The sequence below is a fragment of the Periophthalmus magnuspinnatus genome, chromosome 14 (assembly GCF_009829125.3).
Source record: "Periophthalmus magnuspinnatus isolate fPerMag1 chromosome 14, fPerMag1.2.pri, whole genome shotgun sequence".
Taxonomy (NCBI): domain Eukaryota; kingdom Metazoa; phylum Chordata; class Actinopteri; order Gobiiformes; family Gobiidae; genus Periophthalmus; species Periophthalmus magnuspinnatus.
This window is the reverse complement of record NC_047139.1, coordinates 27,045,470-27,062,910: the sequence shown is the minus strand read 5'-3', so window position 1 is coordinate 27,062,910 and position 17,441 is coordinate 27,045,470. Positions and strand designations below refer to the sequence as shown.

General features: G+C 39.4%; 2 protein-coding genes across 3 annotated transcripts in view; one reads left to right on the top strand and one right to left on the bottom strand.

Moving 5' to 3' along the window:
- Positions 1-16: 16 nt before the first annotated feature.
- Positions 17-12,261, bottom strand: brwd3 (bromodomain and WD repeat domain containing 3). Its single transcript, XM_055226722.1, is given in 49 exon segments — positions 17-1,549; positions 1,552-1,680; positions 1,683-2,078; positions 2,081-2,201; positions 2,487-2,608; positions 2,711-2,799; positions 2,942-3,111; positions 3,371-3,523; positions 3,613-3,747; positions 3,998-4,048; positions 4,118-4,193; positions 4,279-4,404; positions 4,501-4,621; positions 4,706-4,861; positions 5,216-5,277; positions 5,384-5,495; positions 5,593-5,675; positions 5,766-5,890; positions 5,976-6,083; positions 6,203-6,313; positions 6,394-6,583; positions 6,678-6,745; positions 7,134-7,298; positions 7,384-7,477; positions 7,544-7,716; positions 7,757-7,758; positions 7,799-7,893; positions 7,895-7,943; positions 8,014-8,103; positions 8,106-8,159; positions 8,162-8,239; positions 8,325-8,391; positions 8,394-8,453; positions 8,549-8,595; positions 8,598-8,682; positions 8,756-8,906; positions 8,982-9,086; positions 9,156-9,196; positions 9,277-9,377; positions 9,780-9,847; positions 9,929-10,029; positions 10,099-10,320; positions 10,497-10,657; positions 10,734-10,832; positions 10,919-11,069; positions 11,546-11,605; positions 11,786-11,815; positions 11,905-11,963; positions 12,115-12,261. Coding segments are annotated over 49 exon segments (5,211 nt in total). The 5' UTR covers positions 12,149-12,261; the 3' UTR covers positions 17-1,484.
- Positions 12,262-13,341: 1,080 nt separating this feature from the next.
- The window catches only part of npas2 (neuronal PAS domain protein 2), a 30,477-nt gene continuing 26,377 nt past the window's right edge, over positions 13,342-17,441 (top strand). The window contains exon 1 of one of the 2 annotated variants that reach the window (XM_055226715.1): positions 13,342-13,603. The gene's annotated coding sequence lies outside the window, so the exon portion shown is untranslated. The remainder of the gene's footprint in view (positions 13,604-17,441) is intronic. The other variant, XM_055226712.1, reaches the window with a different exon arrangement.

Here is a 17,441-nt window from a genome sequence, read left to right as displayed (position 1 = left end):
CAATGTTAGGAGAAAGTCTATTTATTAAAAAGCACACACAATCAAAACATTGTACATAAAAGACAGTCACATTAAGTAATTCCACTGATTGGAGATTATTATTACTAAAGTGATGCTTAGCGGCAAGACTAACGGCCACACAGAATATGTAAATCTTCATTGTGGTTCTTATTTTGACCACAATAAACACAGATCAGTAAATGTTGTCAACAAACTAATTTAGCTGAAACTTGTTCTACTCCAAAGACATAATTCATCTTAAATAAATCCTGATCTCAACATCATTTGGGAGTTAGAGCACCAGTATTCAAATGCTGATTTTAATGGACTATTTTCATAACCAGGTGAACTCAAGAAAGTTTGAATCAATCTGATTGTAAAAACAACTGTGCAATAATATGTTGTTACCATCTGAAGTTAAAACAAAAATAAAAAATGGATGTTGGCACAAAATGTACAAACTACTGTTCAAAGAAAGATGTTTTGACTGGACAGACCTCATGACTGAGTCAAATGCTTTTTGCCTTCAAACTCAGGCAGAGGGAGGTTCATTGTTGATTCCATTTTTTAAACTCTGAGACGCCACACAAGTACAACTTAAACATTCCTAAACAAAATATAAGAGATCAGCTGCCATGTGGAGAAATGTGCAAATGTTTTTTCCATCTTAATCCCCAGCATTACCATGAAATTGTATATTAATACAAGGTAAAAAAAAAAAACTAATTAAAAATAAATAGTGGAAGAAGGCGGCCCAGGGGAGCATTTGCTGACTTCTGACTTAAAATCTGCCTATATGCAACACCATACATACACCATATTGTGAGTTAAACCAAGCAAAAGCACCCAATCCAAACATATTATTGTTGAGCCCTGTAAAAGACAATTGTGTCAATACAAAGTTGGCTGTAATTACATTAATAAAAAGGTTTTGTACTTACAAATCCTAAATGCACCAAATTGTATTCAACAATCCTTCAAATTGTATCCATACTTAGTACCAGAGTCACATACAGAGAAGGCAATGGGGCAAAAAGGAGGCTGATGTGGTCATGAAAACTAAAGTTGTGACAAAAAAAAACTGACATCAGTAATCTTAATGCTGTACGCATCTTAAAAATTGTGGAAAAGATATTCTTGAGAAATAAAATATGAGCACCATTTTTTGGCATTTGTGAATCCATCTTTGGTGACTAGGAGAAAGAGGTCACAGAACGAGTACAAAGAAGTGAGAGTTGTGGACATAAGTGAAACGGACAAAGTGGAAGAAGTGGCACTCCTCTCCTGATCAATAAGGCAGAGGTGAGCTGAACAGCAAGTCTAGTCGACAAGGGAAAAATCCTTGGCAACAGATATGAGCAACCAGTCGTTAGTAGTCTCAGATAAAAACATGTCTCTCTCTATATTTATTTAATATATACACGTGTACAATGCAAAAAATCCCTGAAGTATTCTTTATTTCAACAGATTTCTTAAAGAGTTCCTCAATGCCCACCCCAGCCCATGAGGTGGCTGACGCGGGCCTTCTCATTCATACGGCGCACCCGTCAGAGCGGGACATGCCCAGGTTCAGAGGGTCCTGTTTGGAAGCCTCGTCCTCTGAGTCTCCGTCTCTGTACATCACTGTCCTGCGGCCCTGGTTTCGCGTGCTACCCTTTGAGACTTGAGCTGGTTGACCCTAGTGCTGTTGGCTGCTGCTTGTGGCTCAGAGCTGACGTCGTCCTCTTCATCCTCATCTTCTTCGTTCTCTTCCTCTAGTTCCTCCTCTTCCTCTTCTGGCTCCTCTTCCTCGTCGTCAGGGTGACTTATAGTTATAGGCTGCAGCAATACTTCCTCCTCCTCCTCCTCCTCCTCCTCCTCTTCTTCCTCTTCATCATCCTCTTCCGCCTCCACCTGAAGTTGAACTCTGGCTCGTTTTGGGCCTTCTGACTTGATTCCTCTTCCTCTTTGTGTCTTCGTTTCCCTGAGAGAACCTCTTTGCCTTTGCCAGAGGGCCGTGCTGACCAGGCAGGAGGCCTTGCTATAGTCATGATCGCCTCCTTCCACAAATGGCTCCATCTCTGAGTCTGAGCTGTCCGAGACGATGAAGAGGATGTTGAAGATGATGAAGATGAGGAGTCTGAAGAGGAACTATTGGAACCCGAGGCTTCATTGTCTGATTGTTGAAACCTGCTGCTCGCCTGTCCTTCTGTGCTGGTGCCCTGTCACACATAAAGAAACCAAACAATGAAATCGCTTAAATTTTCTTTCAATTTACACAATTTTCCCTCCAGCATGTGATCAGCTTTATGAAACCAAAACTTTCCGATTTAAAGTACTTATGTGACAAACAGATAAAGAACACTTTTTAGATTACTTTAAATTACTTCATTTTACTTTCAAAATTTCAACAAATTAAATTTTTAGTTTTCACAATCTTGATATCCCAACTTCCAAATGAAGCCCTCATTTGAGCTCTTGTCTGAGACAGTGTATGTGTTGGATACCTGATCTATGTGAGGCTTTGCTGCGAGTTGTTCGAGAGTCTTGGCTTCTGCTGTTGCTACTTGTCCCTGAATTGGGGAAGACGGTTCAATGTCCACTTCTGCTACACTCCTACTGTGATGAGCTGCAACCAAACAAATGAAAACATTGTTTTTAAATAAACAGTTGTAAGTCTGACCGATTTATTTGAAATGGTGATTTTAAAATTGCAAAACAAAGGTACTACCTTGATGTGATCTTATTCCAGACTTTTTTATTGAGGACTGGGATTTTTTTGGCATGGACCCCTTACTTGATTTGTGCTTCCCTTTAGGACTGAGAAAAAAGACACATTATGTACAACAATATACAGTATAAAATGGCAAAATTATTTAACCTGAGATTACAGATTTGTTATAAATGCAATATGTGGCATAGTCTTGTTCTACTGTGATTAATAAATATGCAAACATCTCACCTTGGAGAGGGGCTGAGAGTGGGGGAGCCTTCTCCATTTTGCAGTCGGTCTCTGTAACTCTGCCTTTGACGAGTTCTGCGTTCGTTCTGAATTGCTGACTTGTAATCCGAGATGATGGAGATGATATTTGTTTCAAAGAAGGCCGATAAGCTGAGAGTCATGGTGTAAATCTAAGCAGAAAAGTAATGTATGCATATTAAATGATAAAAAGTAGCAACATTTTAGTCGTATTGCTAGAAGTTATAAATATTAGCTACTTAGTTACGACTTGCCAGCTGCCATGGCTTATTAAAACCTCATAGTGCATTGTCTGAACAGTAGGTGGATTGACAAAATCTTAAAAGACCTCTAGAGGTATGCAATTCATCTTTTCTTTCCTGCACATTAACACTTTCTAAAATATTTCACATAGACAGTTACATTTCTTACCTTTGATTTCTTGTTTGGTGTGTATGCTCTTGAGTTGCTGAAAATGAGGCGAATGTCTTTAGCAAATTCTATTGGGTTTTCATAATTTCCTGCCAGCAGTGTCTCAGACACAGTACCCAGATCCATAGGAGTGTCGATTATGTCCCGATAGTCCTAAACAGAAAAGAGAAATTATGAATAATATACAATATAGTCACCATGTGTTTTCTTATGTTATAACGGAATATGACACAGATCCTTACTGGGTACTCAAATAGATCCACAGGTTGCCTGAAAGGTTCTGAATCAGGAGAAACCACCATTCGGCGAAGCAACTCTCTACACTGTGCTCTCCAGGCTTTGGAGTCTAGTGCCACACCACGGGTCTTTTGCTTGCTCTGTAAGACCAGTAGTTATATTTCAGGGTGGTCAACAGGCCTGTCATGAATCACTGTACATTTTGAAGTGAGATAAATTATTGTACCAAATATCAAAATAACAAAAGAATTCCCACTAGTACACAGAAAATGAACGCACAATAAATATACTGATCCAGCAATAATTTTTTCAATGACAAGTTGATATAGTGATTATCCTGATGCCAGTGGTCAATGTAGTGATAGCTAGTGAAACTTTTAACCGTCTTACCCGGCGTCCTGTAGATGTCCCTGGGGTATCAGAATCTATGTCCACCTCAACCTGTATAGTAACAAAGATGGGGATTAACAGCACAAAAACAACTAAATAACTATGTTTATCTTCTCTCACCTCTGCTTCATCTCCACTGCTGACCTCAAACTTTAATTTGCGATACAGATCAAGGATGTCTGCACAGCTCTGGTCTCTGGTGGAGCCAAAGACGTATTAATTGATCAGTTTCATTGATGATAACAAGAAGTATTGCTATTTGAATAATTAGAAGAACCCACCCAATGAAATGCAGGAGCACATCAGTCACTATCTTTGCTGCTGCTACTATGGGGCTCTGTGGTTCATTGAAAGTGCGTGCATTATGTTCAATGTAACGCACCTCCCACATCAATGCAGAAATCCGCCTACAACAAAACACAAGATACTCCTGTAGTTAACATGCCCAATGCTAACTTTGTTTGTAGCAATATTTGTTTATATATTTTGTATGTTCTCTTCACCTATAAAATCGGTTTTCTAGTCTTTTGCGGATGGTGCTAAGGTCAGTTGGGTAAGCCACCACAGTGCAGTACAGAGGATAGATTTGCAGATTTACAGGCGATGTAAAAGCTTTTGCTACATCTATACAATAAAAGGAGAGCAGATTATTGCAATCAATTTATCCATTCATTTTCATCCTTATGATTCAGAGTGAGAGAGACGTACCCAGTGTCAGGAGGTCAATGATGCCTTGTAAAACCCGTTCACATTCTTCATCTCGTGTATGAGAGCCCCACTCTCCTTCCTGAGGTTTGTAAAGCAGAGCAGTCAACTCTTCTTCAGCCACTGGCGTGCCATCCCCAACCTGCTCAGGGAGTGCAGCTGTGGAGGCCAAAACAACACTAGATGAGAGTCACGATATTAAAAAAATCTCTTTGATGTCTCCACCTTATTCTGCTCCACCCACTTTTGTTTCTGACTGCTTCTAACCTGCACTTCCACTGTGATTAAGCACAAATCCCATTAATTTGAATGGAGAAACACAAATGTCTTAATGCTAAAATAGCATATACAATTGTTTGATTTGTGCAAAATGCCCATTGTTTATGTGCACCAATAAGTCAACAGTGCCCCCTTTCTCTGAATGGCTTGAAATTGGTTTTGTAGTCTGTATATAACTTTTGCCTATTCAGATCGTCAGCCAATAAGTGGCATAAAGTCAGCAATTTTACTTGCCTTCCTCAGGTATTGGCTCCATGTCCCATGGACTCATCTTCTCGCACTCACCATTGTCCCATCTAATAAAACAAAATGTGTAATTTCAAAAGGTCACAAATTTTGAGGCCTTTACAATGACGTTTTTACATGAAGTAATAAGTGCTCTATTCACTGCCTCTGACTTACTTCACTGCAAAGCACTGAAAGAGACTGTCTGGGTACTCCAACTGCAGAGGCTCCTGGTCTTCAATTGTCCCAAACCACCAAGCATCATCAATAATGCTGCGGAACCTCATACCTGCGCAAGTGAAGCATGTATTTCAACACATGACACAAATAAGAATGTTTAAAACATATAGGCTTTAACCAAAAATGGAAAAATTAAAATGGCTAACCGGGCTGCCAGTTATGCTCTCGAGCCTCATTGTAAAATTGTTGAAGGACCAGAAAATCAATCACATCTGGCATGTCATGGTACCTGGAGATAATACAACAGAAATATCATAATAAAAACAAATTGACAAGCTTGCTACATATAATATCAAGTGTAGGTGTCATTTAAGCTCACTTTAAAGAGAAAGAGTCATTTGTCATTTTCCCTGAGACCGGATCCAAGAAGGCCAGTTTTAGGCAGCAAAGAGTGGGAGGTCCAACTTCATATTTAATTCCTACTACCTTTACAGATTCCTGGTCCTTAACAGAAACACACAGTAAAATGTAAAACTAAAGCCACATTCAAGAAAAGAAAATTAAAGATGCAGACACAATGCTGACTTACCCTGAGGTTAAGTCTGTTCCACGGCTGTTTCTGAGGGTTAATGCTGTAGGCCTTAGCCTTGCGGACGGCCCTCACATAGGCCTGATGGCCCTGTTTGAAGTAAATGAGCTACAATACACAAAATGATTGGATTAACACAGCAACCATGTCATTTGGTGGCTCCAGTTTCAGATGTATATTTATCCAAACTGACAATTCTAAATTACATTTTGAGAACTCATGCTTACCTCATCACCCATCTGTGGGACAAAGGGAGACCGCCGTGGAATGGTTTCCATTATCCAAGATGGTGGAAGCCACTCCTCTGCGTTTCGACCACCAAGAGATGATGTTTGTTTCTATAAACATAAATGGTTTATGTTGTTATATCCTTTGTTAAACTCTTGACATTTAGGACAAAATTTGTTCTTTGCCCAACCTGTTTGGTTTGTTTGGGTTTTTTCTGGTCTTCACTGTCCTTTTTCGGCTCAGTGTTTTTATCCTCGCCTCCTTCATCGTCAGAGCTGCTGTAACCAGCAGGAGGCGCAGGCCTCCTGGATGAACGTTTTGGCGGCTGGAGGTTGATCCCAGCATCAGCAGTCCAGTCTGAATATTCACTGGACGAGTCACTATGCAAATTGAAGGGAACAAAAGAGAGCAACTTTTGGTCTCTAGTAATTTTAAGTAGACCAAAATTTTAATATAGCATTAATACAGCCTTACCTTGAGCTGCTTTCACTTTGCCATTGATCTTCATCAGAAGATGCACTAGCCTCTCCTTGTTCAGCCGCCTGTTATGCAAAAATGTGTATTGGAGATTTGATGGCAATTTCATTTATCAGAGTCACTGCAGTCAGTTGAATAACATCTGCATATTTAGGCAATACAATTCCATAATTAATTTATGCTGCTGTTACAGAAATTCCATTTCTGTGCTGTACTGAGGGCATTCACTGCCATCTCAGTCCTTGTTACCTTAGCCCATCTTGTCAGAGTATGCTCTGACAAGATGGGCTCCCTACAACGAAAGCATAGGCTGCTGGGACCCGTACTGATGGTGAATAAACTTCTCCTGCGTTAGAACTCCATGCCTCTTCCCTTCAACTCTCAGAGTACTACAATTTATTTTAGAACAATGCCTTTGCTCATTAAATTAAACCAAATTGTAGCACATTTTACCTCTCCATCGCTCTCTGATTCAAGTTGGCTGTCAGAATTACGACGCGCACCAGACCTTCGTCTGCTCCCCACGCGACGCACTTGTGCAGAGCGCGTCTGATATGCATGTTTTTGCTTCTGCTTCTTTGCTGGCCGGAGAGAGCGCTGAGATCCCAGGGGCTCAGTCTAGAGAAAGTAAAACCACAAGCCTATTTCAGCCGATTGAAAAAATGTTAAAAGTAGAGGAAACTGTTGTACTGTGAATATAAACCTGGGACTGGAATGGCAAAGGCTTTTTTCGTCGCTCAGCATTGTACAGGACACACTCCATGTCACCTTTGGCTTGTCTACACTCCTCTAAAATTCTGAACAAAGCATACCAGTATTATTATTTTTTATGCAACATTTTATTCCATTATGATTTGCTCAACCTATACATTGCTTGTGGCACTTCATTGACTACCACTCTGCGACTCCAGGCCAGCAGGTCCCTTTCGGTGGCCACTTGGCTGCGTAGATTATTGTGCTGCATTTGCCACACCCCATCAACCTGACCACTTCTGCGTGGCTCTACAGCTGGGTGCTGGATCCTCACCTTCTGCTGCTTCATTACCTAAAAAGAGCAAAGTTTTACATCAATAAACAACTTTAAACAAGCAACACACTGATCATTCAACAAGTTTAACCTCCCCCGTGGTCCTCTTCTGCTGCGGGCTGACCATTTTGACGCTCATCTTGTTCATTTTGTAGTTGCCGTATAAGACTGTCCAATATGCTTTCTTCTCATTTTCTGTTTGTTGCCAATGACCTGTTCAACTAACTCCCCATCACCTAGGCAAAATATTTCTGTGAGTCACTATAGATATGCATATGTTCTTACATTATAAATAAAAACAATTACCATTAGCAATGTAACCAATTTGAGGTATGAGCTGATCCTCCTTGCAGTTTTCCCTTCCTGGTACAAGGCGCTGGTACTGAGGGGGATGGGATTTCCATCAACATCAACTAAGAAAGGTGGAGGCATGAGGTGTGGGGCCTGCTGGTCTGCTCATCCAGGACATAGTTATTAGAATCCCGGATAAGTGGTCTGTAGTCTGTATGGAAGAACATCTGGTCTGGAATCTGGAATCAAATAAATGATTAAGAAATAGTTCCAAATAAAAAATAAACTTCAGTAATTTCATAAATTGTCTTTCATAAATCTTAACCTTTCATAGGGTCTACTGCAGCCAAAGCCAAAGATGAGCAAATGACCATGTGAGTCAGTGCCGGCAAAAAATGCTGTCCATCAGCAGAGAACTTGCAGTCATAAATAGCACCATGTCCTTGTCCTTCAATCTGTTCATTAATTACCAAAGGTAACAAAGGTCATGATCAAAGAAATCCTATTTAAAAAGCAATATCATCATCATCAGCATCATTTTTTGTACTACCATGTTGAAGAAGTTGCGGATCTTGACTCCCTTTGTAAGGTCCCACTGTAAATGTTCCCATCATGACCAGCAGAGAGTAATATGCGGGAATCAGTGGGGTGGGATTCCAAAACAAACACTTCATCATCATGACCCTAAACAGTAAACCAAATGCATGGTAGCTTCAACTATATTTAATGTTTTCAAAGAATATGTATCATTACTTACACATAGATTGTGCAGCAATTGCCCAGTAGTTGCGTTCCACACTTTGAGCATGTAGTTTGACACAGCTGTGATGACTGTACGATCTGCCCGGTCCCAAGCCACCATTGTCACAACAAGTTTTACCTTTTCCTCTCCGTTAGATGCGCTACTCCTGAAAAGTACAATGTAATGTTTTGTTAAATTACATTCACACTTACAATTAACAATCAAATGCAACTTCACTAACCCCGGAAGCTTAGAAGTCATGTCTAAAATAATGGTCTTCCACTCCTGTTGCTGATAATGCCATATTCTGGCTGTGCCATCACGACTGCCACTTACAAATCTGAGGCTGGAGACAAGTGAACAGTTAGCATAGTTAGCATCACCTATACATGATAACATAAAACAGAATACACACCCATCACTGTTATTGCTGAATTGCACTACAACAACTTTGTCCTGTAAAAGGAGATTAAAACAAGCATTAATGCATCATTAAAAATATTATTAACCTCAAGAGTGAACCTCAAAAAACTTACTGTATGACCATCAATCTCAGACACTTTTGTGGGAGTCTCAGCCCCAAGATAGTAGATCCTGACCATATGATCAGTGCCACCAGTCGCCATAAACATACCGCCTATAAAGAGAAAAGAAAAATTGTGGATGGTGTGCAAAGACCACATACTTTGCATGTTTTATTTTATGTATTTACAGGTAGAGCTCTTGATGAATATTGTCAAGAACCTCAAAATAAAACATGCATCCTGGTAAACACATATCCCTAAGAAAGGCATCTAAAACATTTGTTAAATTGATGTTGTCTTGTGCTTGGAATGCATTGGAATTTTACATTCACAATGCCCTTAATACCACAAAACTACTGATCAGCAGCTTAAGCTTCTATGCAATAGTCAGAAGGTAGTTAGTGCCACTGTTTAAAAGTATGATATGTGGATTACCATCACAATATACTGCTGTATTAATATTTTAAGTACTGTCCTTGTATGAGCCCTTATTTGATTGGGAGTGGGATACTTACCACCACTGAAAGAAGATGTGGACACCTGCACACCGGGTCGGGAACGTTCAAATTTGGTCGGCTGATCACTAAAGGAGAAAAGTATTAGAGCTCAAGAATTTCTATGAATTTACAATTTATTATCTCGTCTTATTTTCGTTGGTGGTTACTTGAATTTTAGGGTCTCCGAGTGCCACTTCCAAAAACACACCATGCCATCTGCACCTGTAGATGCAAGGTACCTCATTGGTCCTTTAACGGCAGGGCAGAACTGTACCACAGAAATAATTTGTAATTATTGGCATAAAACTTAATTCTGTACACTAAAAGGCATACTCACTTGTATAGCGGTAATAGAGGCCTGGTGAGCCTGTAGAATAGATATGGGTGCACATGTCCGGAGGCACCACACTCTTATGACCTTATCACAGCTGGCTGAGGCCAACAGAGTATTCTCATAGTTGACAGTCATATCACAGATCTCTGCAGAGTGGCCTCGAAGTGTTGCCAATAGACGGCCATCCTCAGTGGCCCAGATTTTCACAAGGCAGTCATCTGAACCCTAAAATACAGGAGATACATTATAAATATATATATATATTTTTTTTACAAAAAAAAAAAAAGCCCAACCAAGCCCTAGACACTATTCTCTTTTAACCTTTAGGGCCATTTAGACAATGTGGGGAAGAAAGGAACTCAAGACAACTGTCATATTGATAATGAGAGCAACAATCTTACAGTGAATATCCGATGACCAGTGCGATCAAAGGCTATACAGTAGACAGACGAGAGATGTCCCAGAATGCGCTTGTGAATCTTCATGTGTTGATATGATGAAGATGGGAAGGCCTGACCAAATCGAGCAACTCCGGTGGCCTGACGAGCCCCCACAATAGACACTAGGGATGAAGAACTATTTTAACAAATCAAACTAAAACTATCAGATATAAAGTAACAGATGGAGGCTATACACACCAACATTAGGAGCAGTTCCATTGACAACAGGAGGTTCAGGAGGCCTGCCTCGATGAAGAGCGGCAATTGCAGAACCACTACAAACTTTGTGGCTACAACCTACATTTAACAATGAACCAACACACCATTAACACAGTTCTAACAAAGCTCCACCTCAAGAGGAACATTATATAAACTCTACTGACTTTTGGTGGTGCGGAGCAAGGATTGTTTTCCAAGGCCAAGGAGAGTTTGGACACCTGGCACACTAGGTGGGATTTCTTTCTCTATAAGAGGGCCAATCCGTTTGCAGATCTGGAGCAAATAATCATCGGGAATGTGTTGATTCAGAACCACCTACAAATGAGAAACAGACAAGCTCATCCTCAGAAATGCTCATGACTTTTAAAGTAAAAGGTTATACTTTAAAAATATATTTATTATAACAGCCCCGCTGAAAAAGGGAAAGCCGGGGGAAGGTCAGAAAACAGAAAACGCCAAATCACAATGCAAAAAAAACTTGACTTCCGGAAGAATCTGTGCTCTGATTGGCTGAAAAATATATTGAAAGCGGCCCTGAGTTCAGTTTCAGCTAATGGTAACACGTTTCAGTCCGACTTCTCCGCCCCTGGACTACACAAAAAGCAACGCGAATCTATTTGAAGAGGCCTGTACAAAAATTCAACTAATTTGATTTACAAACGAAAAAACTCACTGACACAATTTCAATTGTTACGATTAGTGATATAATCGTACAACAGAACACATGTTTCAATAGAAGTAAAGAGAACATATTTTGTTGCACTACGCTAATTTAGATTTAATACACCTACCCAGTCTTCAAAGTTGCGTTTGTATTTCTTCCCGTCCCAACTCCATCGCTCTGGAATCAACTAAAGTTTAAAAAACAAATTTACAGAAATTACAACACGTCTGTCTTTCACCGACTCCACGGCACGGTTTCATTCGACCATAAATACAGACTAAAGAAACATTTTCGAATGTTGACAACTCTGGCATAATAACGGAAGCCACACATGAGAATAAAAAGAGAAAGGTGCAGCTGAAGTTACCTCATACTCCTCCAGCTCCTCGACCAGAATCTAACAACAGACACACTTAGCATTAGCGTCCACGGCTAGCTCCTCTAAGATTGTTCTTAGTTAACTATAGTGTGACTTTTCCTTGTTACCTGTGCTGATTTTTGACATGGTCCGGACTGCAGAAATCTGGCAATGAGGTAATACAGCTCTGGAAAGAAAACAGTGAATGTCACTTGTTATAGCTCGATGTGCTAACTTCAGCTACTCCTCGGCTCTGCTCGTCTCCTTAGCTTGCAAGGCAAGGCAAGTATTTATTGTAGCGAAATTAATATATGCATATAAATGTATTTTGTGCTTACCCGCTTCGATTTGTGAACATTGGTCTCGGGCCATGACTTGATAAGGGGCGACATGAAGGCAAACAGATGCCGTAGCCCACTCGTTAGCCACCGGCTAGCTAGCTGTGTGTTTAGCTAAAACAGGCTAAGTGAGTGGCCTCCTCCTTTCTCAAGTTGTGCAGCCTGGACAGGAGGTCTAGCGCCCTCCAGCGAACATTGTCCTTAACATAAGCTTAAAACCAGTGAACAAAAACTCAATGTACATACACGTTTGTTTAAATTAAACACGTTTGTTTACAATGCATGTGTTTTAGTGCTTCCTTCGTGTCATATCATTTCAAACTTTAAATGTCTCGCTTTAAATTGTGTGATGCCTCCTCAAACACATCAACAAATTCAACTATGTCAATTCTAATGCTATTTCAACATGTATTTAAAATGAATGCCATGTTAATTTACAAGTTTTACACGTTTACAGTTTCAGTTGGTCAACTCAATAGAAGACAATGTTGCACTGACAAATGACATATTGCAAGATTCTGTCAATTGTAATGTTGGGTTGAGATTTTGTGTATTTATACAAAGTGTAAAACAATTGAGATTCATTTGGTGTTGTCAGTTCATAATGTCATTTTAGCATTGATCTTAAAATTGCAGTACATTGCAAATATAGTAAATGGTGGTCCAGAGTGTTTGGTCAATGCAGATAATAGTGATTTATAACCCCTGTGCCACACAACCTTAATTCAGGCTTCTGTGAAGTCAATCTTATATTAAAGCATTTGTTATTATCGAGGTTATGATCATATAAGCTTTTACACTCACAATAAAACGTTAAAACGTACCTCATGGAAATATGGTTGGAAGGTCCGAGGATCATTTGGACCCTGGGTTGGTCAACCCTTCCTAAGATTCTCAATAGTGTTTTAAAACTAGAAAAATAATTGGGACATCTTCAGCTAAGATACTCTTCATAGCCGTTAGATGGCACTGTTGCATTTCCGTTGGTTGTTCATACAGCTTTACAGCTTTTACAGATATGCTTGAACATGTGTACACTTCTAGTTTATTAATGTAATTTTCAAAGATGTCCTTACAATTTTCTGTTTGACTCTCATCTTCTGAATATATATTATAATTATATCAAAGTTTGAACACTGCTGTCACTCAGATCCATGCCGTGTCATCCAGTGGGCGGGGCTAATGTTGTGCACGCGCAGTGCATTCAATCTGTCCATACAGCGTCATTGGGCATCAATCACTGCTTCATTATTACTAATGTATGAACATTCAAAACGCTGGTATGACTGGACCGAAGAGGTACAGGGTTGGACTACATTTCAGCGGAACCTTTCTGTCACCGGTCTGCACCAATAGGCCGATTCTCCGCTAAAGTGGCTCTGCGCACTTAACCCAGTTTCATCTAGAACTTTTGGATTACAGGACGTGTTTTAGCGCGCAAAACCCTATATACTACTGTTTTTATCAGACGGATCAGCATTGAAACAAGGTAAGTCAGTCTGCTTGTTCAGAATAAACGTTATCGAATGGGATGGGACAGTTTAAAAGTCATGACAAGATAAAAGATATGGAAAGTTGGGTGCAAGTCCAAGTTTGGTTTTGTACACAGCAGGACTAAACTCAAGGCAAAACCTAACTCTATAAAGTTACAGTGGATATTTTTCAATCTTATTTGTGAGAGCCCAAAGTCCTTCAGACAAAGACTTGTTATTGAGGTCAGACCCAGACTTTAAATAGTTCTAAAAAGACAAAAATTATGATAATAAAGTTCAAGAAATTCAAATCTGTTGAAAAAAGGCCTTCAAAAAATAACGTTTTTCCCCTCAGAACAAGTTGTACACGGAGAACCAGACACTTATAGATTTGCTCTTATGTGTGATGTGTTTGCCTGGTTTAGTGTCAGTGTGAAGGTTGGGTTAGCATTAACATGAATAGTCATGAGATTGTGGGTTGACAGCTGAGGGGGACAGGATGGCTGTTCTCTGACTGAACCGGGGTGTTCACTGCACCATATGCTCCTCTTAGATCATGCTGCTAAACATTTGGGTCTGCCTCATGATTCATGCCACATGCAATATTTTCCCCTTTTGTAAAGAACATTTTCATGAAGACAATAAAATAACCTCAATAAAGGACGCATGTGTCACACAGTTTGGGCAGTCGGTCAGTTAGGGTTGGGGAATTCATTACATTTTTGTTGTAATCAAGATTCAGTTATTTCAAATTCTCATTTTAATCCAGAGGCCTACAGTCAGTCCTCTGTTAGTAAAAGTATGTGGTTTGGGGTTCAGACACAGATTTTTTTGCCTTAATTGGCAGTCATTAAAAGTCTGGATTGTTTATGTTCAGGAAATGACAGTAAAAAAAAACTGTTTTATTCTTTTTTTTAAATTTGATTTAATTGAAAAGCATGATGATCAATATGAGAAAAAAACAATATGACAAGGCTTAATCCAATATTCTAATAATAGATTTTACAGTAGTTCACAGCCACCCTAATTTTACTCTTGGATCCACTGGCAACACCAACTTCCTTCTCCTACCTACGCTATTGTTATTTAGTGAAACAAAATTATTAGCATTCATATTTTATAGAAGCATTTTAGCATAATCATTACCAAATGCGTATTATAATTCAAGCTGTCCTGTTTGGATCTTTTGTTTAGGGAGCCCTGGAAACCCACTGGGAAGCTGCAAGTGGGACCTATATGTTAAAATATTTACATTACACTCCATAGTCTGTATTACTGACATTTTATCATTAGTTTGGTAATTTAATGACAACCAAGACAGGGCTACGGGTACCACTGGGCAATACCTATGTTGTTTTAAATGATAATTATAATGTTGATATGGTTGAATGATAATTATGACAATGGATTATGGTTATAGGTCTGTAGATGCAACTGCAACTCTGCATTGTTATTGGAAATTGTACTGATACAAAATATTTTAACAGTCCCACCCCTACCAAATAAATGTAATAATAAAATATTAATGAAATAATGAAATAAATGTTGAAATATAGTTTATTATTTTACATTGTCCCTCCTTTTTCCAGTTGTGAAAAAATTCTTGCTGTCTCAAATAATGAGATGGCAACTTTTATATTTGTGCTGTGCATTCATTTTTTGTGTTTTTAGCTAAAATTGGACTTTGAAGGTTAGTTAACTGATGACACAGAGCTCCATCTCTGATGTTACAGCGCATGTTGTGGGGAAAGTAGGTTACTGGGCCATGTCCTGCAAGCTTAAACTGAACGCTAGTCTGAATATTGCTAGAGCTGCTTAGTGTGACTGGGCATGCACAAATGGTTCAGGGCTGTGCAGTGGTGAAGGCAGTATTGTGGCTCTCTGTCTCTTTAAGGAAAAAGAGAGGCTGCTCCACATAGAATGAATGTTGAATGTTCAGCCCATCGTTTCTCGTCAAACACACAGAAATGGTGTGAAATCTGACAACAGGTTGGCTCACGTCACAGGTCGCAAGTTACTAGGACCTAGTTCCCTTGTATGTCAGAGGTATTATCTTTTTGTCAGATATCCCATTTACCTATATACCCCTCAGATAGCCTATTTTCATCAGCCGTATGCACTTCAAGTTGACAAAGCCTTTTACATATTTTAAGCACAGACCAAATCTAACTTTAGTTACTAGTCATGATCGCTATTCTAGGTAAGGAGTGCACATTATACTGTTAAAAGCACACTGATTGGTTGATCAGGAATAGTTTAACAGAGGTGTAAATTGTACAGTTGTGAGTTGTGTATTTTCCTTGTTGGTTAGTCTAGCCATCTGCTCTGTCTGGGATTCAATCTTTGAGCTTGTTGTTCTGATCTACTCTGGACTGATCAGTTTCTTCACTGATTTGACTGGTTTATCTGGCTTTGCCTTATTGACACACAACTCACTACTTCCCTCAAACACTGACCTTCATTTTCTCAACTATTTGTCAACCTCTGAGTTTTATTATAGTCCTTCATTTTGATGTAATAGAATATTACATATTCACATTAGCCCTCTTAACCCTCTGACTGTGACAGACAAAATGTTCAGCTGCAGTTATATAACTGTCCCTACAGACGTCATAGTTCTCATTGCTGTAGCTGATCTCCTGCTCCAAAGCACAGAGTCATTGTACTCTGTAGCTTTGGGCTCAGCTCCTCTGGGCCACGACTTCGACATTTAGCCGCTTTTATACAATGCACTATTTCTTGTACTTTGTCTTGTCAGTGTAGCTGTCTTATGCTTTAGCCGCATGAAATAGATTATGTTTGATCTGTATTTCAACACGTTGAGGACCCTTTTAAAGCCTCTAGACTCTACATTGGCATCTCAATCACACTATCCTGGTGACATCACAATTTCCTCAAGCTTCTCCGTACAAGCTGTAAAACACATAACGGTTGTATAATGTGTCTGAATATGTTCTGAATGTGAATTATTATGTCATTTATCCAGTGCAAACTGTGCACTCAGCTCTTAACTCTGACTAGGTGTGGTCCAATAGTATTACAGCAGGAATAAATGTTTTCACAATACGTGTGGCCCGGCCCCTGTGTGTGACCTAGATGCGACTTGGGGAGTTGGCTTCATGTGCATTGCTCAGTAGTTTGTGGTGTAAAGTATACAACATGAGAAATGCCTTAGTCATGTTGTGCAGTCTAAATGAAAGGAGTGCTTGCAGATACTGCTTTTGATGTTCAGCGGGTCAGTGTTTATCTACAGTGTCAGCAAAGCAAACATTTTCACTTTGACCCAGAAATATAATTTGCTTTAATGATGTTTTGCCCTTGTAAACTGTTAAAGAGAACCTATTTTTTGTATTTAGTATTAAACTATAATAACTAACTGAAAACTACATATTATAACACATTTTTTTTTACTTTTCTTGTATGACCTAAAGTCTGAATTTGAATAACCGCAAGTAAGTAAACAACAGTGGGTGGAGATAGGGGGTATGTGAAAACAGTACAGCACTCAAGCCTCAAATGCAGGACAAATGCTCACATGCAGCATTCATGATTCAATTGAAATACAACTTTGAATCAGCCAATGATGTAGAAACACTGTCATAACATGGTCAAAAGCTTATAAAAGACAATAAAAGCACAAAGAAGACATATATTTGCATAATATGTCCGCTTTAAATTAGAGGAACATATTCAAGCGATTGAAGAACCATCCTCCTTAACAGTTGAATTCACCCATGGGGCCACAAGCCAGTGTCATTTCTAATTCCGAGTGGGATGTAACCAGAAAAGTCATTAGTTTAAAACCTTAAACTAGAGATCCTCCATACTTGTATGATATGTTGTTAGTAATGCATT